At 51.1% G+C, this 27,872-nt stretch overlaps 8 protein-coding genes across 8 annotated transcripts; 3 read left to right on the top strand and 5 right to left on the bottom strand.

Annotated features, from left to right (window-relative positions):
* Positions 1-312: 312 nt before the first annotated feature.
* On the top strand, positions 313-6,708 carry T069G_05836 (histidine kinase-, DNA gyrase b-, and HSP90-like ATPase domain-containing protein; the record flags this gene model as incomplete). The annotated part of the gene is made up of 2 exons (XM_056173046.1): positions 313-6,420; positions 6,490-6,708. The coding sequence occupies 2 exons, from the start codon at positions 313-315 to the stop codon at positions 6,706-6,708; spliced, it is 6,327 nt and encodes a 2,108-aa protein (XP_056029904.1).
* Positions 6,709-8,277: 1,569 nt separating this feature from the next.
* T069G_05835 (histidine phosphatase superfamily (branch 1) domain-containing protein) lies at positions 8,278-9,789 on the bottom strand (the record flags this gene model as incomplete). Its single annotated transcript, XM_056173045.1, has 3 exons — positions 8,278-9,155; positions 9,214-9,669; positions 9,735-9,789. The coding sequence occupies 3 exons, from the start codon at positions 9,787-9,789 to the stop codon at positions 8,278-8,280; spliced, it is 1,389 nt and encodes a 462-aa protein (XP_056029903.1).
* Positions 9,790-11,114: 1,325 nt separating this feature from the next.
* T069G_05834 (uncharacterized protein) lies at positions 11,115-11,750 on the top strand (the record flags this gene model as incomplete). The annotated part of the gene is made up of 1 exon (XM_056173044.1): positions 11,115-11,750. One exon carries the CDS (start codon positions 11,115-11,117, stop codon positions 11,748-11,750), a length of 636 nt encoding a protein of 211 aa, XP_056029902.1.
* Positions 11,751-12,134: 384 nt separating this feature from the next.
* T069G_05833 (TCP-1/cpn60 chaperonin family domain-containing protein) lies at positions 12,135-14,206 on the bottom strand (the record flags this gene model as incomplete). The annotated part of the gene is made up of 6 exons (XM_056173043.1): positions 12,135-12,227; positions 12,300-12,937; positions 12,997-13,587; positions 13,714-13,922; positions 13,994-14,060; positions 14,182-14,206. 6 exons carry the CDS (start codon positions 14,204-14,206, stop codon positions 12,135-12,137), a joined length of 1,623 nt encoding a protein of 540 aa, XP_056029901.1.
* A 1,974-nt stretch (positions 14,207-16,180) lies between these two features.
* On the bottom strand, positions 16,181-17,638 carry T069G_05832 (uncharacterized protein; the record flags this gene model as incomplete). Its single annotated transcript, XM_056173042.1, has 3 exons — positions 16,181-16,802; positions 16,858-17,166; positions 17,229-17,638. 3 exons carry the CDS (start codon positions 17,636-17,638, stop codon positions 16,181-16,183), a joined length of 1,341 nt encoding a protein of 446 aa, XP_056029900.1.
* A 2,193-nt stretch (positions 17,639-19,831) lies between these two features.
* Positions 19,832-20,700, bottom strand: T069G_05831 (uncharacterized protein; the record flags this gene model as incomplete). Its single annotated transcript, XM_056173041.1, has 3 exons — positions 19,832-20,322; positions 20,393-20,531; positions 20,614-20,700. 3 exons carry the CDS (start codon positions 20,698-20,700, stop codon positions 19,832-19,834), a joined length of 717 nt encoding a protein of 238 aa, XP_056029899.1.
* Positions 20,701-21,856: 1,156 nt separating this feature from the next.
* T069G_05830 (uncharacterized protein) lies at positions 21,857-23,579 on the bottom strand (the record flags this gene model as incomplete). Its single annotated transcript, XM_056173040.1, has 3 exons — positions 21,857-22,528; positions 22,591-23,480; positions 23,555-23,579. 3 exons carry the CDS (start codon positions 23,577-23,579, stop codon positions 21,857-21,859), a joined length of 1,587 nt encoding a protein of 528 aa, XP_056029898.1.
* Positions 23,580-24,708: 1,129 nt separating this feature from the next.
* Positions 24,709-26,904, top strand: T069G_05829 (moaC family domain-containing protein; the record flags this gene model as incomplete). Its single annotated transcript, XM_056173039.1, has 2 exons — positions 24,709-26,047; positions 26,246-26,904. The coding sequence occupies 2 exons, from the start codon at positions 24,709-24,711 to the stop codon at positions 26,902-26,904; spliced, it is 1,998 nt and encodes a 665-aa protein (XP_056029897.1).
* Positions 26,905-27,872: the final 968 nt, after the last annotated feature.

The following is a 27,872-nucleotide window of genomic DNA, read 5'->3' as shown; positions in this document are numbered from 1 at the left end:
GCAAGACAGGGGAAAAAAAGCAGGAAAACAAGACAGGTAGACGGACAGACGGCTAGTCAGTCAGTCAAAAAGACCACACAACTGCAGAGAGACCACGCAGACGCCAGAAACAGACCCGAGAAGCCATCACCGCACTGGCTGGCCCCTCCTCTCCGCCTTTGCTGCCCTCTCGCCAGTTACCGCTGCCGTCGTCTCTGAGCCTTTCCTGCACCTTGGATGCTGCCGCCCTGTCCTGCGTATGCGGCATCCCACTTGCCGACCTGACCTGAGAGATCCACCGCCATCCCTCTTCTGTGAGAAGAGGCATGAGGCATGCCACGCCAGAGCTACTCGGCCGAAAAGAGAGCCCTGTTCTCGCCCTCTCTCCCCATCCCGGCGTCTTCTTCCTCAACCACAACCTCGACTGAGACTCCGTCTCCAACCTCGACGGCCTCCTGGACGCGTCGACTGGAGCTGCCCACCGGACCTTTTACTCATTGGACCGTCGATGATACCGACCCGACCGCTGCGAGAAATGGACGAGTGACGGCCAACACCTCTCAGGATCGATATGCGCATGCCAAAAGCGCAATGGCAGCACGCCGCTCTAGCTATCCGTTCTCTTCCTCGAACCCAACTGCAGACTCGAGTCCCTCTAGGCCCTCGGTTTCGCGGCGTATAACTGATGTGAATGGCCGGGGTGCCAACGATGATGACTACCAGGATCAGGATCATGACCAGGAGCAAAATCAGTACCAGAACCAGAACCGGGACGACGTTGATGTCAATCTCCATGTCGATACTAGTGCCAATGCCAATGCCCACGCCAGTGCCAACCTCGACGCAAATGTCGATGACGAGCATGACAGCCATACTTCCTCGCCCACTACTCTACGCTCCTCTGTAGTCAACGGTTCCGCAGAAGGTGAGACGCCGACGGCTGAGGGACCAAACCAATCGCAGCAGAAGCTTGTTGAATATCGGGGAAAGTTGATCCGCGATCTGGAGCTGCGGGACATCTCCGCTCAAGAACTGCCCTTAGGCCAGCCCGATAAGGCCCGCGTGGCACCCATCCTCGAGGATGCAGTCTTGAACTCCCCCTATCCAACCTCCTCTGCTTTTACTACTACGTCGACCGAGTCTGGAAACACAATTCGAGGAGGCGTGACCCCGGGCCCCATCGCTAGCACTCCGTCGTACCCTTTCCCTCGGATGGCTATGCCGCCTGGAAGCCTTGGCCCGTCAGGTTTTTCTCAACCCGCCACTCAACCTTCTCCTGCATCAGGTTACTCCCGTTCTCCCCAAGCGATAGCCTTTGAGCATCGCGGCGTGCTCGATAGAGTCCTATCAGAGACGTCCACACCAGCTTCGGTTTTGAATTTTCAACCGGGAGCCACCCCGCAACCCGATAACTTTGATTTCCCCACCCCTAATCTGTATGATCTCTCGTTAATGCTTTCCGCAGAGCCAGGTCTCGACGCCTGGTGGAGCACTGTCGTCCAGGTCATGCGAGAAGTGTACAAGGCCGAGCGTGTGACGTTGGCAATCCCGGCCGATACCACTGACATTGAGAATGTGCCGTGGGGACAAAAGGCTACATATAATGAGCATGAGCAGGATGACCTCAGTATGGAATACTTGGCGAGGGGCACCAGTGCGGTGCAAAGTACGGAGAACGACGCCGCCGATGATGTCGCCGCCAGCCCTACCGCCGGCACGCCCGTGGACGGGCCAAAGCGACCCGCTTTCGCAAGCCGTCACTCGTTTACCAGCTTCGAAGAAAATAAGGAGAGGTCGCAGGACGGACTGGTAATGGCGGCACCTCGTCGGCCTGCATACTTGACGAGGAGCCAAACACACTCTGCGTCCATCCACACAGCGGCAGCACCCGAAAATGACCACGCCAAGCTTAACAAGAGCACCCTGGAGCAGCATGACTGTATCGAAGAAGAGCAACAACAGCAACAGCAACAACGGGACATTCCTAGCTGGGAGGCGCCTTTTGCGGCCAAATACAATGGCCAGGGCAGAGTCCTCCCAGTTCTCCAGGCTCTCGATTATGAAGCCGACCCCCTGATTGACAACACCGGCGTCATGAGAGTGTTAGAGCGTGGGCGACCTGTAGCCTTGACGAGGAACTATCCTTACTTGGCGCCAGTAGCTCCGTCTGTACCACCGATGGGTCAGACAGGTGTCCTCAGGTCTGGTCCAAGAACACCCGGCCAAGAGCTACCGAAGAGACCAAAGAACAAGAGATCCGACTCTGCGACCAAGCTGTCGTCCTTCTTTTCCGGCGCCACTGGTGCCACCCGTGCCTCCATTAGAGCTAAGGTTCATTTTGGTGACACCATACTAGATGACGACAGCCCACGGCCACCCACCCCCAAATATGAAGAGTACGAGCAGACTCCTCCATCGCCATGGTCGCAATCTCCGGCTCCATCACCCGCAGTTAGACCTGATCCAAAGGAAAACCCCTTCTTCACCGATGCCACCGTTGACGAGGAGTCTTTCAACCCTGATCCCACGCCGACGGACTACACTACACTGCGCCCTCCCGAAGCCATCGGCGTTGATCACTCATGGACGGTTTTGCACATACCCCTTTCGAACGTCTTAGCCTCTAAGCTGCAACCCCACCAATTCAAGCTTGATGCCACGACAATGCACCAGAAATCGCACTCGAGAAGCAGCCAATCGCCAGAGAGTACTCATCGCCAGCCTCTTACGGAACCCGAGACTCAGAAGAAAGACAAGCCTGCTCCAATTGCTATTCTGTCCATTCTGAGCCCCGTCATCCCATACCCGGCCAATCTACGGCACTCGCTAGAGCATCTTGCACCACATCTCGCCACGTCCTTTTCGCTGTGTCGGCACTATACCAACCTCGAAACAGAACTTGCCGGGCTTAAGCGTAGAAGACCATCTACGGCTGGATTTGGTGCAGTCTCGGCATATGGGCGGCCTATTGAGAGCGCTGCGTATCTCGCTGCCGACGAGACGGCTGTTTTACAGCAGTCATTAGCCGGGAGCATCACCAGCCCAAGCGACTATTCTGGCATTTCTAAGAGTACAACCGACTCCCCGACCGGCACTCCAGGATGGGATTCAGGGGCTTTGGTCTATCTTGCGGAAAGACGGCAGCCTGCAGCGAGCCCAGCGGGCATCTCTCAGTCTTCGGGAGGTTATTTCGGCAGCAAGCTGGCGAGGCAGAACTCACAGCGGTCTCGAGCTGGGTCCAAGGACGACCCTTCGGGAGACGTGCGACCATCTCGCTTGTCTGGTAACAAAGTTCCTCAGACTCCCCAGGCTGCCATGATGGACACCGATGAGTTTGCAGATAGACACACAGGGAGCTCTGATGAGCCTAATCCAAGAGACGTCCACTCCCGCAATAGCTTGGATGGGAGCGTTGACCTGGACCCCTTGGCGGGTGATAGATACCCTGAGTCTCTGAAGCTCGAGCAGGGCCCGTTCAAACGAAGCCACACCCTTCTGCACAGTTACGGAGCAGACTTTGCGTCGACGTTCCAGTCCCTGCCCCCTGGCGCCAGTTTGCCCGGCCGGCCCCCGTTGGCGTCTAATGTAGGCGTTCTGCATAGGAGCAGCTCATTCATCGCCTCAGCTGCTGACATGCCACCGCCTTCCGACAAATTGAAGGGCCTCATCCTGGACTCGCTACCCGCCCAGGTATTCGTTGCGTTACCGCAGACGGGCGAAATCGTCTGGGTCAATAGCCGTTATCTGTCCTACCGAGGACAGACAGTGGCAGATTTGTCCGCAGATCCCTGGGGCAGCATCCACCCAGACGAGCGCGATGAATATCTCAGCGCCTGGAGTCACTCACTGCGAACTGGAGAGCAGTTCTCCAGTACCGTGAGAATCAAGAGGTTTGATGGCGCTTATAGGTGGTTTTACGCTCGCGCTGTGGCTTCCAAAGACAAGCGTGGTGCTGTTGTGCAGTTCTTAGGTTCATATCTGGATATTCATGAGCAGCGCATAGCAGAAATCAAGGCCGCCCGCCAGCAGGAAGTGGAGGCCTCGGAAGCGAAGCACCGCCTACTGGCCAACCTGATCCCGCAAATCATATTTACTGCGACTGAAGAGGACGGCGTGACATTTGCAAACGAGCAATGGCTGTCTTACACCGGCCAGAGCTTTGATGATGCACTGCGCCTGGGTTTCATGGATTTTGTCCATCCGGAGGACTTGGCCAGGTGTCGCATTCCTTCTTCGCAACCGACATCTCCACCGTCATCATCAAACCGAAAAGACAATGGGAGCTCTGTTTCTAGTGACACCACAAACACACCTACCGGCGCAACAAAGGATCGTCTGGCGCAGTCTCAGGGCCATGGACGAAAACCGAGCAAGCAAGTTGACTCCGGCAAAGAAACTGGCTATCAGCTTGCCAATCCCGAGATAGCAGAGCTTGCCAAAAAGGGCGTCATCAAAGTGGGTACAGACTCCAATGGCAGACTATCCTACACGACGGAAGTACGGCTGCGTTCAAAGACTGGAGAATATCGATGGCATCTCATTCGCTGTGTCGAGATTGACACCATTGACTTTGGTAGCGGCGCAAGTTCCTACTTTGGCTCTGCCACGGATATAAACGATCACAAGCTTCTTGAGGCGAAGCTGAAAGAGGCCATGGAATCAAAGGGCCGTTTCTTGAGCAACATGTCTCACGAGATTCGTACACCCCTTATAGGGATATCGGGCATGGTGAGCTTCTTGCAGGATACCACGCTCAACGAAGAGCAGCGCGATTACACCAATACCATTCAGACTAGCGCCAATAGTCTCATCATGATCATCAACGACATCTTGGATTTGTCGAAAGTAGATGCGGGGATGATGAAGTTGAGATATGAATGGTTCCACACACGTTCGCTTATCGAAGACGTCAACGAACTCGTCTCGACCATGGCCATTTCCAAGCGACTTGAGCTCAACTACCTAGTCGATGCGGATGTCCCAGCATGGGTGAAGGGAGACAAAGTTCGGATACGCCAGGTCCTCTTGAACGTCATTGGAAACGCCATCAAGTTCACGTCGGAAGGAGAAGTTTTCAGCCAGTGCAGAGTATACACTGGGGACGACTCAACTGCGGGAGAAAACGAAATCATGCTCGAGTTTATCATCACTGACACTGGTCGTGGCTTCTCTGAAGAAGAAAAGGCTCTTATTTTTAAGCCTTTCAGCCAAATCGACGAGAGTAGCACTAGACAGCACGGTGGCAGCGGACTTGGTCTGGTTATTTCAAGGCAGCTTGTTGAGCTCCATGGCGGCAAGATGGAGGGGACGGCAGTCATGGGCCAGGGCTCAACGTTCACATTCACGGCTCGCTGCTCGCTACCTACGCTCGAAGACCGGCCTATAATGCCAAGTAGTCCAGGGTCAACCGCGACACTCGTGCCTCCCACATCTGCTGAGGTCGAGCAGCGTGCCCATGATGCGATGCTCCCTCCCACCCCAGCCCAGCGTGGGCACGTCGGGGATGCGGCAAGTCTTGTGGGTGGCGAATTCATTTCTCCTGGAGGCGATTCGACGGGGAGCTCTAACCAATCTCCTCACTCTGGTCAGTCACTTGTTACCGATCGGTCGTCCATTACATCAATGAATACGGGGCTGGCTCGTTTTAGCGAGGCTGCTAAAGCTAGCGGCCAAGACCTGTCACAAATGAAGCTTGAAATGCCATCCGATCGGAGCTCAACAGCACGGAGCGTAACGCCGGACAAGAAACTGCTATCTGAAATCTTCCGCCCGCCAATGTACTTGATACTGATTATCTGCCCGCAAACACACAGCCGTGAAGCTACTACACAGCACATCGAGATGACACTACCAAAAGATGTACCCCATCAGATCACAGCTGTCGCCAGTGTTGAAGAGGCCGAAAATTATATTGGCGGCGATGACCCGATCCGGTTCACTCACATTGTCATCAACTTGGGTGAGGCCGAGGCGGTCATCAGCGTCATGGACCAGATTACCAAGTCCCAGAAGATGGATAGCACAATGATCCTGATTCTATCGGACTCGGTCCAGCGTCAGGAAGTGATGAAATACTCATCTGGCACCAAATACGAGCAGCTTTTCTCGGATAATTTGGTCAACTTCATTTACAAGCCCGTTAAGCCATCGCGCTTTGCAGTCATCTTCGACCCGGATAGAAGACGGGATTTGAGTACCGACTGGAATAGATCGACCGCACAACAAATGCTTGAGAGCCAGAAGGCAAGCTCCTTAGAGCTTCAGAAGCGCATGGGCAACAAAGGTTTCAGGGTTCTGTTGGTGGAAGACAATCCGGTCAACCAGAAAGTAATGACCAAGTTCCTGATGAAGGTTGCTGTCGATGTAGACATTGCAGTCGACGGAGAGGAGTGTCTCGAAAAGGTCTTTTCGAAACCCCACAACTACTACTCTCTCATATTGGTGAGTTGATGAGAGCCCTCTGATTTTTGACAAAAGAAGATGAACTTATTTGACTAACGTCTGTCGCAGTGCGATCTCCACATGCCACGCAAAGATGGCTATCAAGCCTGCCGAGAGATTCGGCAATGGGAACTTGGGTATGGCTTTCCTCAGATGCCAATCATTGCGCTTTCCGCAAACGTAATGTCGGACGTTCAAGAAAAATGTGCTGCAGCGGGATTCAGCGACTATGTGACGAAACCCGTGGACTTCATCGATCTCAGTAGAGCGATGGCCAGCTTCTTCTAACCTCCGGGTTTCTCTTGTTTACATAAAATTGGTTTTATTTCTATTTCAAAACCCACCGTTTGTGCTAGGGAAATCTCATGGACGAAGGTTGGCGGCTTATAGAGGATGGTACATGCAACAATTTCCTCTCATGAGCCTCTTCTTCTTCTTCTTTTCTTCTTCTACTGCATCATCGCCATCATCATCATCATCATCATCATCATCACCATCATCATCACCATCACCATCATCATTCTCCTCCTTCTTTATCTCTTCATTTTTCTTTCTCGCTCTTCATGACTAACCCGAGGCATTCGAGCAGTCATGTGGCATCATGTTCTACAGCAGGCAAATCACGTTTTGAAGGGTTCTCTTAACTGGTTTCTTGGCCACTTGGCCACCTGGTCCACTCTATGGATGCTTTTAGTGTGAGATGGAAAGATGGAAGGGTTGAATTCATTTTGCCTCCCCTTCTTTTTAGCTTTTCTTTTCTTTTCTTAATCTTTTTTTGTGGAATTTCTTCTCCTCTCTGTTCTTAGTGCTGGTATCAGATTGGCAAGACAGGGGAAAAGACTAGGGAGGCAATTATTCAGGGCTACGGCTGGGAAAGACTGGGCAAAGGGTTAATTAAATAAAGGACAGGAATGGACGGAGCTCGTTTTTTTCTCTTTAGGCTGTCTTTTATATTTCTTTTTCTAGGGGGAGTGGGCATGTTGGTCAGAACGACCGCTTTGTATGCACAATGGGGCTGTGTTTTGTTGTTTTCTACTCTGTTCATATTACGGGATTATATTCTAGCCTCTCATCCTTCATCCGTACCTTTCTTCTGTTCTACTTCTTTTCTTCTCTTTCTCTTATCCACTTCCTGACCTCGTCGATTTGCGTGCTGCGTGCTTGCTTTGATTTGGTCGTTTGTATTAATTTGATCATTGACATTACTGTTTTTTTTTTTTTTTTCCCGAGAAATAGGACGGAGGGAAAAGGGGGCCGTCCTCGTTGCCTTTCCAATATTATGATTTGAAGGGAGGAGAGGAGGGACATGGACACTTGGTTTCTTTCTATAAATGGACAGAGGAGTGGGGAAAAAAGGGTGGAGGAGAAAAACTGCTTTTTTGACATTTGCTGGATTATATTGGCTTTGGGAGAAAAAATCCCCCCCCTTTTTTTGCGGCATTCTCATGCGCTTTGGGGACAAGGGATGTTATGGTTAATAGCGATGCGATAGCAACAGGCGGCCGAGAACAAGTAAAAAGGTTGGCAGCAAAATGCCACAGGCAGAAGGATATGGTTAGCAAAGACTAGCATCAAAGTTGATATTCGTTCAAGACTGTCCCAGTATCTCAACCGTGTCTTATACTTGACGTTTCGAAAGGGCGTAATGTTAATGTCACACTCGAAGTCAATGTCAATGTATTTCGTAACCAATCTAACAAATAAGGCACAACGCTTTTCGTTTCCCACTCAGAAATGCTAGACAATCCAGTCTATATAGGTATCAAATCACCCAAAACAAAACAGTACCAAAGTCGCTTCGTCTGACACGTTTACCCAGCCCAATACAACAACAACAATTTCTACTTCTTCTTCTTTTTAGTATACGCTTCCTCTGATACTTTTGTCCTCCCTTTCAATCTCATCTAGATCCTCTGCCTCGGGCTCATGGTCCGCAGCGCTGGCATCTGGTCCAGGCTCATCTCCAAGGCGGTTAGCCAATGCACTGCCAGATTTGATTCGAGAATCTAGGGACGCCATACGGGTGCGACGCATGCTCTCATCGTCCGATGCCTCGGTGTCACTACCCGCAATCGAGGGGTGGCCTGAGTACGTCCCGCCGGCATCCCGTCCAACGTGTAGATACTTGATGTGGCGTATCCGATCCTCTGCGGTGATGAAGGAAGGCGTGCCGTCGGGAGAGGAAACGATCTCGTCAAATGCCCGAGCTGCTTCGATGTTAACCTTCTTCTTGGTTTCCTTCGGGGGTTCTTCGCTGTCGCCCTCATCAGAGCTGTTCGATACATGGCGTTGCTGTCTCCTCATGGCGAGATTTGTGGCAGAGCCTTTTTCCTCGTGCCGCGGCACATGTGCTGCCCTCTGATGGCTACTGTAATGAGCGGCGTGGTTGCAACCATTCGGGCAGCCTCCCCATCGGCGAACGGCAACGAAGCTCTGAGTATGTTGCAGCTTGAAATCATCTTTGGCGTCCTTGACATCCTTGGAGCCCTCGCCATTCTTAGTGCCATCACCATTCTTGTCTTCGCCGTCCTTTTCCTTGTCTTGGATAGCCTGTGTTCGCTCCCTCCGCAGCTCGGACCAAGTGCGTAGCTTGTTCTCCAGATTGTATTTTCCATTGTCTTGCTTGCGCATAATGAGAAACTCGCAATGGTTAATGTTGCGAAGGTCCTCAAAATACTCGACAGAGAAGTGATACCACTTCATGAGGAAGACACGAGACATGAGACCGTGAGTGACTGCTCACTATTCGTTAGATATGGATTCACAGCGAGAATGCCACGGGATGAAGCTCACCTAGGACACACACGCTGGCAAAGTCGTCCTCGCCAAACTGGCGCCACAGGCTCTCGTTGAAGCCGCTAACCCGATCGTAGGCATCCGCAGCACTCTCTCCGTCGGGGATGCGGTAGAAGAAGTGGCCGTAGTCGGCCCTCTCCTGCCACATGCGCTCCATCTCGGTGCTGCATGGCTGGAAGTTGCCAAAGTCCTGCTCTCGTAGACGAGGCTCCTCGTAGACCTTGATGCTGGACCGACGGTAGGGTGAGGGTTCGGGGTCGTCCGACGTCAAAGTAGCCAAGATGCCCTCTGTGGTCTCTCGTGTGCGACGATACGGCGAGGTGAAGAAGTGAAGGGTGTCGTCTGGGCGGAGCAGCTTGCGTAGGCGGCGACCGGCCTCGTGAGCCTGGGCCCAGCCATCTTGCGTGAGCTTGACACGATGATCGGGGATTGTCTGGTGTATCTCGCGGTTCTCTGGACGAGGGCGGTCAGTTATGGCTTGGTCAAGGGCATGGAGGAGACTGGGGAGAAAGGCCTACTGTTGCCCTCAGATTGGGCATGGCGGATGAGAATAATCAGCCGCGGCTTTGCCATGGTCGCTATGCGCACGTGCGGGTATCAAGTAAGATGCTGAGGCTCAAGATGGGAGGTCGAAGTCGATCGATCGATCCGCGGGACTGGCAGATATTAATAGATGGTGGTGGGGTGAATGGTGTGTTTTGTAAGCGTTGGTGGGATGATGGTTTGGATGTTGCTGTGTTTCGAACTACTGGCGTCAAACACCCCTTGTCCCGAAATCGGCTCCCAGAGGAAAATCAGGACTGGGCGCAGGAGGCAGAAGAAGATGAAGTAGAGAGAGATGAAACAAAAAGGCAGCCAGAGTTTAGAAGCCGGTGAGTTGTTAAAAGAGATAGAGGCTGGGTTGCGGTAGATGGTTGGTTATAGTAGATGGGCATTAAAGGTGGCGGGCGGCATTCGGCTGTTAGTAAGGCTGAGGTACCGATCAATCAACCATACGCAAGTACCGGTCCCTATAAACACGCTGGGAGCCGTCAGAGTTTAGGCGTACATGATACAGCAACTGTGTTAATGGAATCAGTATGAACAATGGGATTGAGATTAAGCATGTACCCCGTGCAAACTGTAATCAGCGCCTCCGCCACCTGGCCGGCGGGATTTTGCCTCAAGTGACTCGGTTAGTGGTCCTTGAAGCTGTCTTCAAGATGAGAAATTGCTTAGAAAGCTGCCCCGGGGAAAGCAGGAGGCGCTTCGGATGTGGCGCAGTGGGTGATGGAAGTTTCGAGGCTGTAGCACATCATACAATCCTGGCTTCCTTACGGAGCTTGTCGCAGATAATATTGAAGTCATTGTCACTACGGAGTACTGTCGAATATTGAAAGTACTAACATCTTCTCATAGGATTCATAGTGTCTGTCATCACAATTCAACAGCATTGATATTAAACTCATTCATGGCCTCAACGATCCTATTTAGTCGTGCATTGAATCTGTAGCGGCCCAGATCTCGGCTTCCGGCGCTACCCCTCCACTCCTTATAAGGCTCCCAGTCCCTGTAACCTCTACTTGGCTTAGTGCCTTCAGCAGCACATCGACATTGGACAGAGGCCGTCATGGCTGCCTGTATTTTGTGATGGATTTTTTCCTCTGCCTCTACCAGCTTTCACCAGACAAACGACATTACATCCTCCATCGCCAATTCGCTCCTCGTCGCATCGAAATTCATCCACAGCTCTGTTGGAACACTCATCATCTCATTGAGCCCTGAAAACAAACCGCTGCCTCTCTTTGCATAGCTTCTACCCTCCTGGTCGCATCGCGTCGCAAGCATCACCAACCAAGCATCAAACCTACCTATCAAACCTACCTCTTTCGCACAAAAATCAACACCACTCGCCCACCATGTCCGCCGAAGGCCCAGAGTCGATCCCAACCTCCGCCGACCCTCGCTCCAAGCGCCCGACCAAGCGACGCGCCCTCACCCCCGTGTCCGCCCAAGCCGCCTCCGTCGACGCCCTCTTCAAAAAGCCCGACCAGGAGATCCGCGTCCCGTCCTCCGCCCTCGCCCCCGGCAGCAAGCGCCCGCCGCCCCCCGAAATCGTCACAAACGTCCAGGGCTCCAGCGCCGGTGCCGGCTCCGGCGAGTTCCACGTCTACAAGGCCGCTCGTCGGCGCGAGTACGAGCGCCTGAGGGAGATGGACGAAGAGGTCAGGCGGGAACGCGAGCAGGACGATTTTGAAAAGGACAAGGCGGAGAAGCTGCGCAAGGATGAGGAGAAGACGAGGAAGAATCGCGAGAAGAGGGACAAGGCCAAGGCTCGAAAGGCCAACAAGGGCAAAGGAGGAGAGAACGGCAACAACGCAAAAGGACCCAATGGCAATGGTGACAAGACATTGGCGGCACCTGGAACAGATGAAACATCTCAAGAAACCAAGAAACCAAACACGAAAGAGAGTGGAACTGATAGGAATGGCAGTGAGAAAGCTACCAGCGCTTCCACAGAACCCGTGGGCCTCGTCATTCACGATGACGATTGAGCAAGAGCCGGGGCCCGGGAGAAAGGGGAAGAACGCAAAATAAGGCTGAACATATGACTGAAGAGGTTTCTCTTATCGCCTTCTCGGACAGAGTTGGTGGTGTTGTAATGATATAATAGTTAGAAGCAGTGATACCCGTATAGAATGCCATTTCATAGATCTATGTGTCGCCTCTTTCAGCGGCCCTTAGTTTAATACCAATGTCTATTTTGAAAATTTTCGTTTCCCCCTTAGATTCGTTTGAAAATGCTCCCACCCCAGTCCCAACATGTGTTGGAACAGGCTTTGGCCCTTCCAAGCAAACTTGACATGCTATCCTCCCTGACCATGGCTTCTTAAAGGGCATCATTTACATCTTCAATCCTCAACCTTACATCCGCTCGCTTAGTCGTCACCACCTCCAACTCCAGGAGCGCCACCTCCCTGTATCTTCTTTGCACTGCAGATATCGTCTACTCTTAGCAACAAACAGGCAGCCTAGTAATCACAAAGTTAGCTTAGGTTGCTTCGATCGGGGCAAAGGGCTTCATGAGCATCACGGCAACATACCTCAATAGCAGTCTTCAGACTCTGCAGCTTAATAGCCTCGGGCTCCCACACGTTATACTCAGTCATATCCGCAATGGCACCAGTATCGCCGTTGACACCCCATGAGCTCTTGCCCTCGGCTTGCTTGGCGCGAAGCTCTGTCAGCACACGAACCGGGCTCTTGCCAGCATTCTGCACTAGCGTCCTCGGGATCACCTCCAAAGCATCGGCAACGGCCTTGTATGGCCACTGCTGGACACCCTCGACACCCTTGGCCTTCTGGGCCAGCCGGACGGAGACGGCCATCTCGGTTGCGCCACCACCAGGTGATAGTCGAGGGTGGAACATGACGTTTCGGGCAACGCCCATGGCATCCTGGAGGTTTCGCTCAATCTCGTTGAGGACATCTTTGGAGGGACCACGAAGCAGGATTGTGCAGGCCTTGGGGTCCTCGCACTTTGTGAGGAATGTAAAGTACTCGTCACCAATCTTCTCAATCTCGAACAGACCGCAGCGAGTGCCGACGTCTGACTCTTGAAGATCCTCCACTCTGTTGACGATAGTGGCACCCGTAGCACGGGCTATTCTGTTGTTGTCCGTCTTGCGAACTCGGCGAAGGGCCGTAACGTTGGCCTTCATTAGGTAGTGCTGGGCAAGATCTGATGGCACCATTAGTTTTGAATTCTGCGGCGTGTAGGGGTCATTGGATCGGACTCACCAGAAACACCCTTTTCGGTAATAACCAGGTCGGGCTTGACGGAGAGGATGGTATCACACAAAATCTTGATCTGCTCCTCTTCAATCTGCAAAATTCGGTTCCAGTCTTCCTCCTTTGTGATTTCGATGTTGGTCTGGGATTCACCCTTCTTGTACTCCAAGGGGCAGTCCAGCAGGACAATTCGGGGGTTCTCGATGCGTCGTCGCATCTTCGGGTGCGTAATATCCTTGTTCAACATGAGTCCATCCAAAACCCTGCTATCCTCGATTTCGCCGCCAGGGACCTTTTCGATACGGGCATATCGCTTGATGTCGACCTCGGTCTTGCCATTGCCAGCTTCCCAGGTAACGGTCCGCACAGCCTTGAGAGCCAGAGAACACATCTGATCCATCCATCGAGAGACGAATTTGGTGCCGATCGAGGAGGAGATGAGCTGGGCCATGGCCTTGTCGTCATTGACATCGATCGGTAGGGAGATCTCGTCGATGATTTCGATGGCATCCTTCAGGGCACGCTTGAAGGCGGAAATGATGACGACGGGGTGGATATTACGCTCGAGTTGGGGGAGGGCCTGTGCCAGGATTTCTCCAGCTAAGTCAAAGTCAGAACCAAACTTCTTTCTCCTCTCATGAGTCTCCCCCTTTTTTTTGCCCCTTCCCCCCTCCATTCGTTGGGCAATCCTTTTCAGCAAGTGGGAGAAACGAGAACCAGACATACCTAGGATAATGACTGTGGTAGTGCCATCACCAACCTCTTCGTCCTGTGTTCGGCTGAGCTCGATCATGCTCTTGGCAGCAGGGTGGGAAACTTCGATTTCTCGAAGAATGGCGTGGCCGTCGTTGGTCAGAACGATACCGCCCATGGGGTCGAGCAGCATCTTCAGCATGGCCTTGGGACCGAGACATGATCGAATGATGTCGGCAACGCTGGAATAGAAAAAAACTAAGTCAGCTAGGTTTATTCGGCTTTGATCGACATGGCGGGTGCATCAACACACGTTTTGGCGGCAGCAATGTTTGACAGCTGAGCTCTCCGTCCGGTCTGTCTCTCACCAGCATTGGTGTCTGCGAGCAATGCGTCAGCTTATAATCACAGGGACCAACATCCATCCCGACTGGCGTGTCAAGAAGAAGTCACCGCCTCTCTCTTGATAGAACGGGCAAGGCGGGCATTGGGTATACGCACTCATAACCAACACAGGGGCCTGCATGGTGGGCTATTTGCTTCGCGCTCGGCGGCTCGCAACGGGGTGAAAAGAGGCTGTAAGAGGGGGAAACACAAAGACAGCACCTGAAAGGAGCTTTAGGTCAGACTGGACGCGCCTCTAAGAGCAACAGTTCAGAGTCAGGCCAGGAGCAGCTTTTGAGGTGGTGGAAAGTGGTGGTTTGGAGGGGCGCACACTAGAAAAGTTCCCACGATGCCTGGCGGGCTTTGGTGGGGAGGCTGCAGTTGGCCAGCTAGAAGGTTCACCTAGGCGGTAGCTGCCAGCATTTGGCCTGGTGCAATGTTAACCCGGCCCGCAAAAGGGAAAAAAGATGGAACATTGATGGTACAGGTACACTGTACCTGTTGCCCCACGCAGGACCTTTTTGGTGACTTTGCGATTATACTGATGCCTGTTGGGGCCACAAGGATCAGAGCAGAATTCAAAGAGGTGACGATTGAAGATATTTGTATCCAACCCCACCATTCGGTGTATATGTGCGTCCAACCTGGTAATCAATGCTGAAAACATCTGATTGGTGATGATAGAAGAGGTACCTGCCTCTTCATGCTCTGCACAGGTACCGGTACTTGGGACTTCTCCTTGATCCCCAATGTGGCATTTGTCATCGACGTCCCGAGTGCCACCGGCCAATCAGAGGCGGCCACAGCTCCTCCATTTGCCCAACCAGGCATTCACAGACAGTGAAGCTCATGCCTCTCCCTAGGTAGTTGGCAAGTGTATACAAACGATGCATTTATCGAAAGCCGTATCAAGTCTCTACAGGCTATGCATGTAGAAGCTAAAAGCAGAATTCCAATACAATCACCGGCGGCATCTCATGATGCCACAGCAGCGGGTTTCAGGTGGCATACAAAGTTCCTAGTCCGCTCCCCATATCCCTGGATTTGATCAGCTGGACAAGCGTCAACCCGGTAGAAGCAGGAATAATTCATCCTTTGGGCACTGTCGGCCCGAAGATCTCGTTCCTTGATGTTTTTTCTTTCTGATTTCTTACCCCTTTGGTCGCTAGTTAAAGTGCTGGCTTCATGTTGAAGTCAAAGAAGCCCACGATATTCGGTTGTTACCGAGACAGCTGGCGTTCGTAGAATCACGAGAGAGGTTGTCTCTGACCCAATCTATATATGAGCATTCCAGTCGTTTCAAAACCCGTGCCTTTGATATGATATGGCAAGTAGATGTGCGTAATGACTCCGCGCATGCACTTCTGGAACCATCATCTAGTCACTTGATGCTCCTCGACGGCATTGGAAACCGAATTCACACACCAATGAAAGCGGCTGATTACATCATACCACATTGAGAAACTCTACATTTATGATACAAACTACTCTTGACAGTCGATGAATGCAGCTTGTAAAGACAGAGGAGCAGCTACAGATCCTCGTCTCAAAGGCAGTGTTTCCACCATTGGTAAAGAAAGAGAGTGAGGATGATCCTACTCCTCTGGGAGAAACCGTCATTGAGGTCATCTCAAGCGCACTCCAGAAGCGGCATGTGGCGTGGAAGGCATTGTACAACGGCCTGGTGACGGACCTCGAGAACGGCGTGACACCCACCAAAGGGAGCCTCGCAGCTAGCCTGGAGGCAAGCCTGGGTAAGGAGGATGATACCTGATCCCAGGTCCAATTCCTGGATGAGAGGTACAACGGAGCGTTGGCGGCCAACCTCGCTACCTGCGACGTGGGTGAAATCATGAACGCCGTGTACAATCTGATCGGGCTGGAGACCGAGGGGGCAGCAGGGGACCGATGAATCCAGCTTATAAAGACCGTTTGATCTGCCGTCATCTTCCACGGGCGGCGATTATTGGTTCAAGTGACGTCTAATTATACAAAAAGCAAAATGATATATTTCAAACACCTAAACTCAAGACCAACCCACAAGACAAAACAGAATACTAGCTACACAATCATGCCACTCAACAAAACCACCCTTTCGTGGGAGACAAATAAAAAGCTAACAGTCATCTGAATGGACTTCGTTCCTGAGATTCGAAAACCTCCGCACACCGCTCGAGCTCTTCGTCTTATGGGGCACTTCAGCCTCAGTTCTCTTCTTAAGCTGTCCAACCTTTCTGCCTTGCTCTTGGCCTACGTGAATCCACTCAGCATCAATCTTCGAAAGTGCGTGGACGAGACATGAGTTCGTTTCCATGTCTTCCTGTATCCTCTCCCACTGCATCTCGTCAACGTCAGTCCGGAATCCGAACCACATCGAATCGCCGTCGCTGTTTTTCTTCGACGATGCAATACTGGGTACCCCATCGCGACTGTACCGAAATGCCAGCCCCTTTCGCTTGTCATAGTTTTGTGAATCCTGCCGCACGTTATGTGGAATCGTAAGGTCCATGATGTAGTCTCCATGCGTCTCGTTCTCAGGGGCATGGCACAAGCTCCAGGCATATTCTAGTGTCTCTATCTGAGACTTTGGGATTGCGATGATGACCCAGGCTTCGTCTTCTCTTTCTTCTTCTTCCTTGCGCACATCTGGTGCTGGATGATGTCCCAGTTCGTATGCTGTAAGTGGTCTGCAAATTTTGAGCCACATCCATGTGGTGACACGGTCGAACTGGTCGGGCCTTGATAGAGCTCATGTTAGTCAAGTTCAAAAGCACCACTCATATTTGTACTTACACGTCGCATTCATATAGGGTGATGTTCCCCTCGCTGGCATCGAGATTCACGCTGTCTGCTGGCTCCACGGTGGGCTCCCTAGGCACAGAACCAAGGGGCTCTCCCTTGAGGTCGTCCTGAACTTTGATTCTCATGAAGCCGCAAGAGTCCATCTGCAGTTTTCTGTAGCCATATGCACGGCAAGCAGATTCAAGAAATAGCCGTAAATTGTCTTCTGGTCCTTGCTCGCTTGAAGTTTCCACCGGAGGCGCAAACGGATTGTCATTCGCTTGCCTCAAGACTGCCTGCAGTCGCCGACTCGTATCCCGTCTATATCACCAACTCGTTAGTTTCAGTCTTCCTTGTAAATAAGCTTCAAACTGTAAGCTTACCTCTGGGTCATTCTTTGGTGAAAGTGGTCTGTGAGAATTTTCCTTCGTTGATCCAGACTCTCAGAGTAGAACCTTTCTTCTATCTCCACTGGAAGCATCATTCCAGACTCAGGGGCATCATCTAAACTCTGGCGAATGCTCGGCTTCACGCGAAAGGCTTCATCCACAGCTTTCTGTAGTCTAGCTACTGGAGCATAGCTTGGCTGGTTGTGCGCTGGCTTCTTCTGCTGTTGATCCTGCTGCCCCCTGATGAAGCTAAAAGACACACCCGCAAGGAGTTTCTCTCGCACTGACATCGTTTCCATCTCCCCGTCTGTTGGTAGGTGATTCTGTTTCATGCCGCGTTCAACTTTGCTTTTCTTGCCACTGGGGTTCTCATCGTCATGAAGGGTAAGAGCGTGCTTAGGCATGATGATAGAGATGAACGACTTGATATTGGGTGTATGAAGGAAGTATGAACAAGGTTAACTCGAGATCAGGATGATGATGGAGAAGCGAAGGATTCAATTTAATTTCCAAAATCTGGAAGGTGTTCAAAATAGAGAGCAAAGTGAGAAGTGGGCAGCTGGCAAATTACCTGTCGATTCACTTTGGCATCAGGTTGCAATGCCGCCAGCGGATTGCCAGCTCGCTACTATATTGACGGGTATAGAGGGCCTTTTTTGGACGGCAAGACCGTTCAATAATCCGTCAGATTTTGTTCAGAAAAAGCTTTATATGCTCAGTTTTTGGATTGAACGACTGGAATCATACTGGGATAATCTGATCGGACTAAACCATAGAGCTGTGACGTTAATGAGGTTTTATGTGTATCGTTCCCTGATCGCATCTTTCTCTACAATCAGGCAAGTATTTACAGCCATTTCCAAACAACTCCATCTATGAGTTTTATAGATATTCTTTCGACCACAACAACAGAACAGCGGCATCTTACTTGTAAGTATTAGAAGTTCCCGCGCCGCAATGTCTCTCTCTTGCATGATTTGCGGAACCAGGGTCGAGATTTTGCAATTGTCTCAAAAAAAGGAAAATCTCCTCCTATGAAAGCGAAATTACATTTTACAGCTTACTTGTTCATGGAAAGACATTCCCTTTGAACAGACAAGGATAGGCCTTCTAATCGCATGTCCGTTCATTTTTTAAGGCGCGCGAATAGATTCGAGCTAAGGCTAAATAAATGGATGAATAGAGAACAAAAAGGGAAGCATGGCATAATTCTTGTTTAATAAAGGATCGAATCCGTAGCATCGTGACTATTGTTTTGTTCGCTGGAGCAAGGGTTCAATCTCCTCAGAGGTTGCCCACTGACATCACCCTCCGATCTAGGTGTGTCACCGTCGTCTCACACTTCACCAGATACTCTACGTACTCACACGCACTTTGGTAAAATATGACAGCCCGCTCAAGCAATACTGAGACTTTATGTCATCTGCTGGTACATGGGAGATGCATGCCCACAGAGACAATCAAGCACCCGCGTGATTTACCAATCACATCACCCTAGCTGTGTGATAATGCATGTCCCAAAGCCACAACTGAGGCAGCACTTACAGATGGCGATCTCGACCACCGCCATCAGATCCCGCCTTTATATGATAAATGACAAAATGTACTTATAATGTCTCACTATCTTCGCAGGAGCCCGGGGAAAGGATGAAATAAAAAAGAGAAGCAAGGTGTATCAGATGACGGTAAGTAAGTTTTGTAGGGGAGCTTCCTATATCACAAACAAACATACCGTACCTAGGTTGATATGAGAAAATCATCAAGTCCAGCATATAGTCCATTGCGTCGTATAGGCATGAACCATAACTTTTGCTCCGAGGCATACCTCTACTCCACTGAGTTAAGCAAGGGAGAATACAAGAGTATCTATGTGAGCAATCACTTTTCCCTCAGCTTCATACACGCCCCCTCCATCACGTTTGACCTCCGTAGGCTCGGATCTCTCCCGTCTTTCCGAATACCCGGTATCCGTAGCGTAATTATGCTTAGGTATGTCTCTTGACGTCTCACATCTCCGCACGTTAGTACGATTATACCACGGTCGAGAGCCTTGTTACCGTCGCATCAGTCTATATCTATAATTTTCAGTGGTAGCCATAGGGGAGGCAGCTGGGGGCAAACTGCTGGCCTTTTCGGCTTAATGCGCTTCACATTGATAAAGGGGGGATTTGTAGCACAGATACTGCGTGTACTTGTATCGAAACTATCAAAAATGCAGGGAGACATGGTACAATAAATGAGTGACAATATTGGGAGTGATGAGGGGGCACCGAAGGAGAGGGGATAAGGTGAAAACTAAAAAGTATTGCAGCCCCCATCTACCCAGAGAGCGAGGATGGGTTTCGTGACAATCTTTGTGACAAAAGCAAAAACACAAACACCAGCGTACCAGAAAAAGCAAAAAAAAAAAAAAAAAAAAAAAAAAAAAAAAAAAAAAAAAAAAAAAAAAAAAAAAAAAAAAAACAGCAAAGAAAAGAAAACTATCCCGGATTCGAATACGAAATCCTCCGCAAATTTCATCTTCAGCACTCTCCTTTCAAAAGCTGGTGGGCTTGAATGGTGCACACCACTTTGTGCCATCATCATCGCCCTCGTCATCAATGGGAACTCTGCGAGGCATCATCCGCAAAAATAGCTTCATCTTGCTCATGACCGCCATCATAGTTAGGGAAAGTATTGGCGTTGCCAATAGTATAATACCCCCCGCCATAAAAAGGAAAGCCAAGTGGAAGACCGTACTGCTGCTGCATTTGCAAAGTGCTCCGCAGACTCATGCTAAGAATGAAGTTGGCAAGAGCCAAAACATCTTCATTTGCCCTCACCGGTGCACGAGTAGTGTCTGCAGTATCAGCAGCAGCATCAACCTCGCTCTGAGCAAGGCTGTCCGTGCGACGGTGTTGTGGCATGGGGCCCTGGCTCGGCGACTGGGATTGCCTCAGTGCCGTTCTCCGGCCCCGATTCCCCCCGGTCAGACTCGATCTCCGGTTGAAGCGTCCCGGCTGTCTGACCCTGATGTTTACACATTCGGTTTCGTTTCGGCCATCAATGATTATACATCGATCTTTGAATGGCTCGTTGTCCATGTATGCTAAAACGCCCAAGGTTAGTATCACATCATCAGCTCAAGATTCTGTTACTAGAACTTTTGGGCAACTCACTGAATGCGTTTTTAAAGTTACCCTTCCCTTTGAGGCGGATCCATCCCGAACTACTGACGGGATATACCTCAACAAAATCGACATCACAAGATGCTGAAACCCAGTCTTTTACTTGTTGCCAGGTCGAATTAAACGGTAACTGTTCACCACCAAGTTAGAAGAATACCAACATTTGAGATATAAAAGAGGGCAAGCAAGATCGGGTATGCCGTGTAACGAACATTGGAAAAGAGAATATAATATTCCCCAGTCATGTCGCCCGGCTCAACACTTTTAAGGGACGTGGTAGATATCCAGTTGCTGGGCATAATGAGAGATAGGAGGGATGTTGAGATTTGGTGTAGATGTGTGAGAGAGAATAGAGTTGAAGTTTGATGGTCCGATTATTGGGAAGAAGCAGTGATATTTATAGAGAAGTCCACATACAAACAGAAACCTCTCGCTGGCATAGTAAGTGGCATTCGTCATGTCTTAGGCTAGGGAAGGTCGCTTGCCGTATGTTTGTTCTAACAACAGGCTGGCTACTGGTCATTGGCAGCCAAACACACCTCAACAACTCATACATTTGTCTCTCCCTCTTTGTCTAGGCACCAGTTAAAGTCCGTAAAATCGTGGGCTCCATCCGACTGCCGATACGACAGCGGTAGAGCGGCAGCAGTCCGCCGACACTCTCCGACTCAACAGTCCCGTCACTGATGGTCTGCCCCCCATGCACCCGGACTTGACCATGTCTCAAGTGACGACACTGGGCTGCGCTGTATTTAAATTTGTGATCGAGGATAGCCATACCTGAATCCCGGGGGCTGGGATATCATACGATCACACTATGGCGTAATTGCATTAACATTGGCTCATCGCTTGCAGGAGACAGAGCAGGCCCGCTCAGCCTGCCTGTGCATGAACAAGAAGGGGAAGAGTGATAACCCGGAGCAAACAAGAGCACTGTACGGCAGTCATTAGCTTCAGTGGTCAAAGAGCTGATATTGGAGACTGGGCCGCCTAGAGTGCTAAGACGCGAGGCTTTTGTTCTCTAATAATTTGATGTGAACGTACACTTCATCCTTTGAAGCGGGAAACCCGGTCTCCTTGTTGACCCTTGGTCTGCCGAGTGGCTTGTTTCGAGCTTGTTTTGCGGCCATCCATGCGGCCCCCGCGGGAGAAAAAGAAAATGAAGCATAGACATTCCTTTTTATTCTTCCTTCCACCATGCATATCCAGAGCACCCCCTTGCGCCAACTTGTCCTTGCAAGGTCTTACCATCATTTGGCACCCATGGCCGCCAAAACGCCACAACTCAGTTGGACGGAGCTTGATGCCATAGCGCATACGCATTATCCTGTGTCCGTGTGTTGCGGCTTGTTTGCCAGTGGCGGGTATGCTGGTCATTCATTTCTTTTTGAATGAGTCCTAACTGTGATCAGGCGGGATTATACATCAAAAATCATCAAATGCTGCGCCAAGATATTACGCCCTCTCAAATTTTCTGAAGGAAAAGGTATCATCTGCAATTGCTGTCTCGTCTGCATCGACCATAGCGTAGTCAGACGATGTCGGGCTTTCATACTGAGCAATTTCACTGTGGCCTACGGCAGCTTGCTGCCAAGGATTCGGATCCTGGCCAGTATTAGACGGAGACAGCAAAAGGTAGTGCTGCGCATCAGAGACAAACACGACGGGAAATTCGGTCTCGCGGTTGATCCATGCAACCTGTGCTTTGCCCACCGCTTTTCCCTCTGGCAAGAGGTCCTCTGGTACAAGAGGCGTCGGCCCATTAGACAGGGGATCCCAGATGAACGAGACTCCATGCTGCGCAGGGTCTTGCGAAGTAACTAAGAGAAGCTCACGGGAGCTCGCATGCCATTGGAAGGAAACAGTGCTGTGGAAGATGAGGACGGCTCGAAGCTCGGCCGCAACGACATCCCAGATCCATAGAGTGCACGGCGAGTCCTCCAGTCTTGTTGCCAAGAGGGTCGAGGATGCGTCAAATGCAGCCAATGAGCAGCCGGATTTGACTTCAGCAGTCACAGACTGAGCATCAGTAGCAGGCCCCGGGGGTGACAATATCTGAGTAGCCCTGACAAAAGTGCGGGTGGCTCGCGCCTGTGGAGATTCGGTTTCAATCTTCTCTTGCCATACCTGAGATGTCCTTAGTATCACAAAGAAACTCTTGAAGACGCTGTGTACATGCTGTAGCTTACCTGGAGAGTATCCCTTGGTACTATCGTGGCCGGATGAGGCAACTTGAGGTGTGCCCTCCAAGATGGCGTACGGAGAATAGTAACATCTCTACTGTAATCTCCAATGGCACACAACTCTGTGTTAGGGCTCAACTGACAGATTTTGATTCCAAGTTCCAGGTCAGCATCTGGCCCTTTCAAAAGGTTAGACGCTGTAATGGTACGGAAATGCTCGCCATCAGCCGTGTAAATGAGAAGGCGGTGGCCCTGAGCAGGTGACTCCCAAAGAAGAAGCCACTGGCCGTCAGGGGACCATGTAATGCCCTGCGCATCAAGCGTCTCTGGACACCAAGACCTGAGCACTTGCCGGCTCACGGGATGATGGAGGCTCACGATATCCCTGCCACCGGACCGACCAAGTAACGCCAAATGCCCGGATTCTGGGCGGAGGGATAGGCCTCGTGACGCAGACACGGATTGGTGGAATTTGGGGCTCTCAATCTCGACGGCACCGGAGCCGCACACATCGATGACTACAAGCTTTAATCCAGATGCGGACCATATTAGGATCTCGGTATCTCGAGCTCCAAACTGAACAAGGGACGGCTTCCCACCACACAGAGAGCTGTAATTGCGAACTGTCGCGTGAAATGTAGAAGGATGAAGAGCCCCAAATACATCCAGCTGATCGGCTATGGAAATGAGGAACTTGGAGGATGACGGAGCCCACAACAAAGTAGGCACACTCGCTGAACCGCCAGTTGCCGAAGATGAGGGTGAAGATCCAGATCCAGCGGACAATTTTACGACATTGGTGACTTGCAAGGTCTCAGTTGAGCGGACAAGCACCTCCGAGGATATAAGGGTTGCAACAAATCGGCCATCCGGACTCGGCCTGCAGTGAGGCGAAGCTGTGATGTCCAACAATTAGGTCCTCATTCAAGCGGTGGAAAGCATTGGGGATAATATGAGCATGATTACATACAATCCAAAGCTACTAGAGACTGCATTGTGGTGGTTTGGGCTGGCCTGAGAGTCACCCCGTGGAATTCTTAGACGACAGATTATCGTATACGAATTCAAAAGCACAGAAAGAGGGAGATTGGCTGGCGCCACATGGGGTGTCTCTCTCTCGCCCAATGCTCGATATAGATATCCTTCTTCAATGATTGAAAGGAAGACTTCTCTCTAATTCCGTCGATTTACTCTGCGTTCCGCCTGCACTCTCTCCTAGAGGTAATGCCGACTGATGGAAGCTGAATGCCGAACTGAGGGCTCACGCCTATTTTTCCCTTCCGACTGAGAGGGACCAGCAAAACGGCAAGGGACTCCAAGAGGCAGCACGTCGTTTAGCCGCAAAACATTAACTGTATACCAAAAGACGCTCACGCGCGAAGGTACATGTGAATTGGCGCGGCCGTGGGATTGTTTTTTGATATTGCTCCGTTGGCGAGCGAGCGAATGAAAACGGGAAGAGGTTCAACTAGCGATGCTGGGCGGAACCATTGAAGCTAGAGGTGGTGTGGTGCAAGAGTCCCCAGTACCCGTCCCAATGCCCGAAAGTGCCCTAACGCACAGGTACTTTGCACCTGCAAGAGCTGTAAACCTTCTGAACGCTTCCAGCTAGCGCCCGCAGCTCCAACTCGCCTAGCCCGTTCCCCTCATCTGCTAGCACGTTCAGGTAAGCATCTAGGCTTTATCGTCATGGTTGCATTATCGCACTCATGACCGCGGAGGCGAAACTCAGTTCCTTTTCCTGTCTCAACCCACCGGTTCGAAACAGATTCTTTGCTTGTTCAACTTTTTCGATATATTCCTGCAGCTTTGGATCAAACCACAGTCGTCCATTGATTTAGTTCGACCGGTTGTACGACAGATCTTGCTAGGCCCAGGCCCCGGAAGCTCACGGCAGCTCGCTCTCCAGCCCAGCTTCTTCGTCTTCTTTACACGAAATCTTTTGCATTAATTTCTGGCCAAGGGCGCCCTATTTTCTACTTGGTCTGCAGAAGCATGGCAAGAGAATAAGTCTACAAACAGGCTACCGCACATTAAACCTTTCTATACATAACATCCACCGCCTCCGACCAGTTGGCCACCCAAGTACAGAGCGCAGCCGGCAGCCAATACTCGCACTCGCACATGTCTCGGCGCGCTTTGTCATCGGCTTTGAGCCAGATGAATTCCATACGCCATCTTGCAGCTCGGCTGCCCTCGAGTGTCTCGCTTCCACGGTCATCTGTTGGCGCCCTTGTCTTGACACGACACATTGCGTCAACCTCGGCGGTTGCTGAACAACCAGAGCCTCAGCCAAACCATACGATTCCGTCTCCGAGCGTCCTTTCGCGCCGGGATCGCATCCGTGATGCTAAGCCCTTCTCAGACTTTCTTACGGATACCTTTCACCGGCAACATGACTATCTGCGCATCTCCGTCACTGAAAGGTGTAACCTGAGATGTCTGTACTGCATGCCAGAAGAAGGTGTTCCACTGTCTCCTGATAGGAATCTCCTGACCAGCCCCGAGATTATTATGCTGTCTTCCATCTTTGTATCACAAGGCGTGTCCAAAATCCGGCTCACAGGAGGGGAGCCCACGGTAAGGCGAGACATCTTGCCTCTCATGCACCAACTCGGTGCGCTACGCCCATACGGGCTTCGGGAACTATGTATAACTACCAATGGTATTTCATTATACCGGAAGCTGGATAGCATGATTGAGTCTGGACTTACTGGAGTCAATCTAAGTCTTGATACCTTGGATCCATGGCAATTCCAAATCATGACAAGGAGAAAGGGGTTTGATGCTGTCCAGAAAAGCATCGACCGCGTCCTAGAGATGAATTCGTTAGGCGCCGGGGTCAAATTAAAGATCAACTGCGTTGTGATGCGTGGTCTCAACGACCGGGAAATCCTTCCCTTTGTCGAATTGACCAGAGAGAAAGACCTTGAGGTACGCTTCATCGAGTACATGCCTTTCGACGGCAACAAGTGGAACAAGGGCAAAATGTTCTCGTACGATGAGATGCTAGATGTAATCCGGGGCAAGTATCCCGATTTGCACAAGATTCGCGATGAAAAGAATGATACAAGCAAGACTTGGAAAATACCTGGGTTTGCAGGCCGCCTTGGCTTCATCACAAGCATGACGCATAACTTTTGCGGCACCTGCAATCGGCTCCGGATTACGAGTGATGGCAATCTCAAGGTCTGCCTTTTTGGAAACGCCGAGGTATCATTGCGGGATATCCTGAGGAAATCCAACAGCGGAGATCCCATAGATGAAGAGGCGTTTGAGGCCATGAAGCAGATTGAGATGAACCGCCGGCAAGGTCTCGCCGGCACCGAACTTCCATTGGGGGTGGCACCAAACGAAGCTGAGCTGCTCGACGTCATCAGAATAGCTGTCAAGGGGAAGAAAGCAAAGCATGCCGGTCTTGGAGAGCTAGAGCACATGCCGAACCGGCCGATGATATTGATAGGTGGGTAATAAAGCTGCATAGCATATCCCCTGAAATCAAAAGCACGGCCTGGGGGATAGCATTGTTCAACCCCTCTGCGCCGTTTCGTAACTCTTATGGTGTCGAAGCGAATGGGAATGAGAATGTACGATATCACCTACCATCCATCACCGGCCTTTGATATAACTTGGCGATGTATGCTAAGTAAATACATGATAGATCCTGTTGTGCCGACACTCACGACTATGCCACCTAGAGCACGGCAGCTTATCGACCGTGTTATGCCATGGTCTGGTGTATCAACAACAGCTACCCCCGGGTATCTTGGGCAACAGCAACAACTACGGCGACTCTCTAGCTCACGGAGCCTGAGAAAGGACAAGGATGACAAGAACCAAAGCTCAGCACGCCTTACGCATGTATCCGACTCAGGATCAGCACACATGGTCAATATTTCAGAAAAGCAAGTGACGTCGCGCGTAGCTACGGCCGCGTGCGCAGTGCACTTCTCAGACGACACGGCAATCAAGCTTATACGGGAGAACCAGATGAAGAAGGGCGACGTGCTCGGCGTGGCTCGCGTTGCCGGCATCATGGCGGCGAAACGCACCCCGGATCTCATCCCCCTGTGTCACCCCATTGCCATTACGCGCGTGAATGTCGATCTGGACGTCGTGGGGAGTCGCCAGATCGAGATCCGGGCAACGGTCTCGTGTGATGGGAAGACGGGGGTTGAGATGGAGGCGCTCACCGCGGCGTCATCGGCGGCCCTGACGGTCTACGATATGTGCAAGGCTGTGGATAAGGGGATGAAGATCGAGGGGCTCCGGGTCGTTCTAAAGGACGGGGGGAAGAGTGGCAGATGGGAGATGCCTTGATGTATGATGCATGATGTGCACTTTTATATGGATACAGGATGCAAGCAATTCTAGCAGCTATCTGTTATGGACGTCATAGTACTCTCTTCTCTTCTCGAGGGAAGAGCAAGAGATCGGCATAGCAAAGTAATGGCGATTTAACAAGCCAATGTTGGTTCCAAGAAACATTTGGATACCTTATCTTACAGTGTGTAGAATAAGATCACCAATGGATGTGAAAAATGATGTACAAAACCCTCACCTCTCAATTGCGGAATGAATTATTCCTCGTGAGCGGAACAATGCCTCCGCTGTTAGTCCTACATACGCGAGACATTCGGCCGGGACTGGAGCAACATGGACACCATTGGGCATCTTTACCGTATCGGTGAGCACAGTTCTCCTGGCGGTACCTCGACAAGTAACAAGTCGATCTCGCTCGATAAGGTCGCCCCTCAAAAAGACAAGGCCCCCTTTTTGGATTGACGATCATCGACCCATGTGATTGACATACATACATCTACAAGCATGAATCATAGACTTACTCTGCAAGAAGGCCCCCATCTCACCAACCATCAAGACCAAGAACGAGCCAACGGGCTCCCAACAACGCAGCAGCGACATGTCCGAATGACCTCCCGCAGGACGCCTGTAAATGAAAAAAACGAGGCGCCCGGTTGCGTTGTCAAATATCGTATGCATGTCAAGCGGTGAGGGAGGACTACCTAAACAAAACAAGGTAAAAAGCAAGAAAAACAGCCTCGCCAGCGGCCACACCTTGAGGCCTGTGTGGATGGCACGTTGAGACCCAACCGCCTTTGAGGCCCTATTATAAAGTGTATTTTCAACTTCCCTCTTCCAGCTGCCCCTCCTCCGCAAGCTGCAGTGCGACGACGATGCGGGATAATGGGCGGAGAAAGTTGGCCCCTCTTACCCCCCCTTTGGCTCTTGAGTACTTAGCAAGAACTGTGATTTGGCATTCTCCGGCT

The sequence above is a fragment of the Trichoderma breve genome, chromosome 3 (assembly GCF_028502605.1).
Source record: "Trichoderma breve strain T069 chromosome 3, whole genome shotgun sequence".
Lineage (NCBI taxonomy): Eukaryota > Fungi > Ascomycota > Sordariomycetes > Hypocreales > Hypocreaceae > Trichoderma > Trichoderma breve.
Note: the sequence above shows the minus strand (reverse complement) of the source record. Positions and strands in the feature narration are given on the sequence as shown.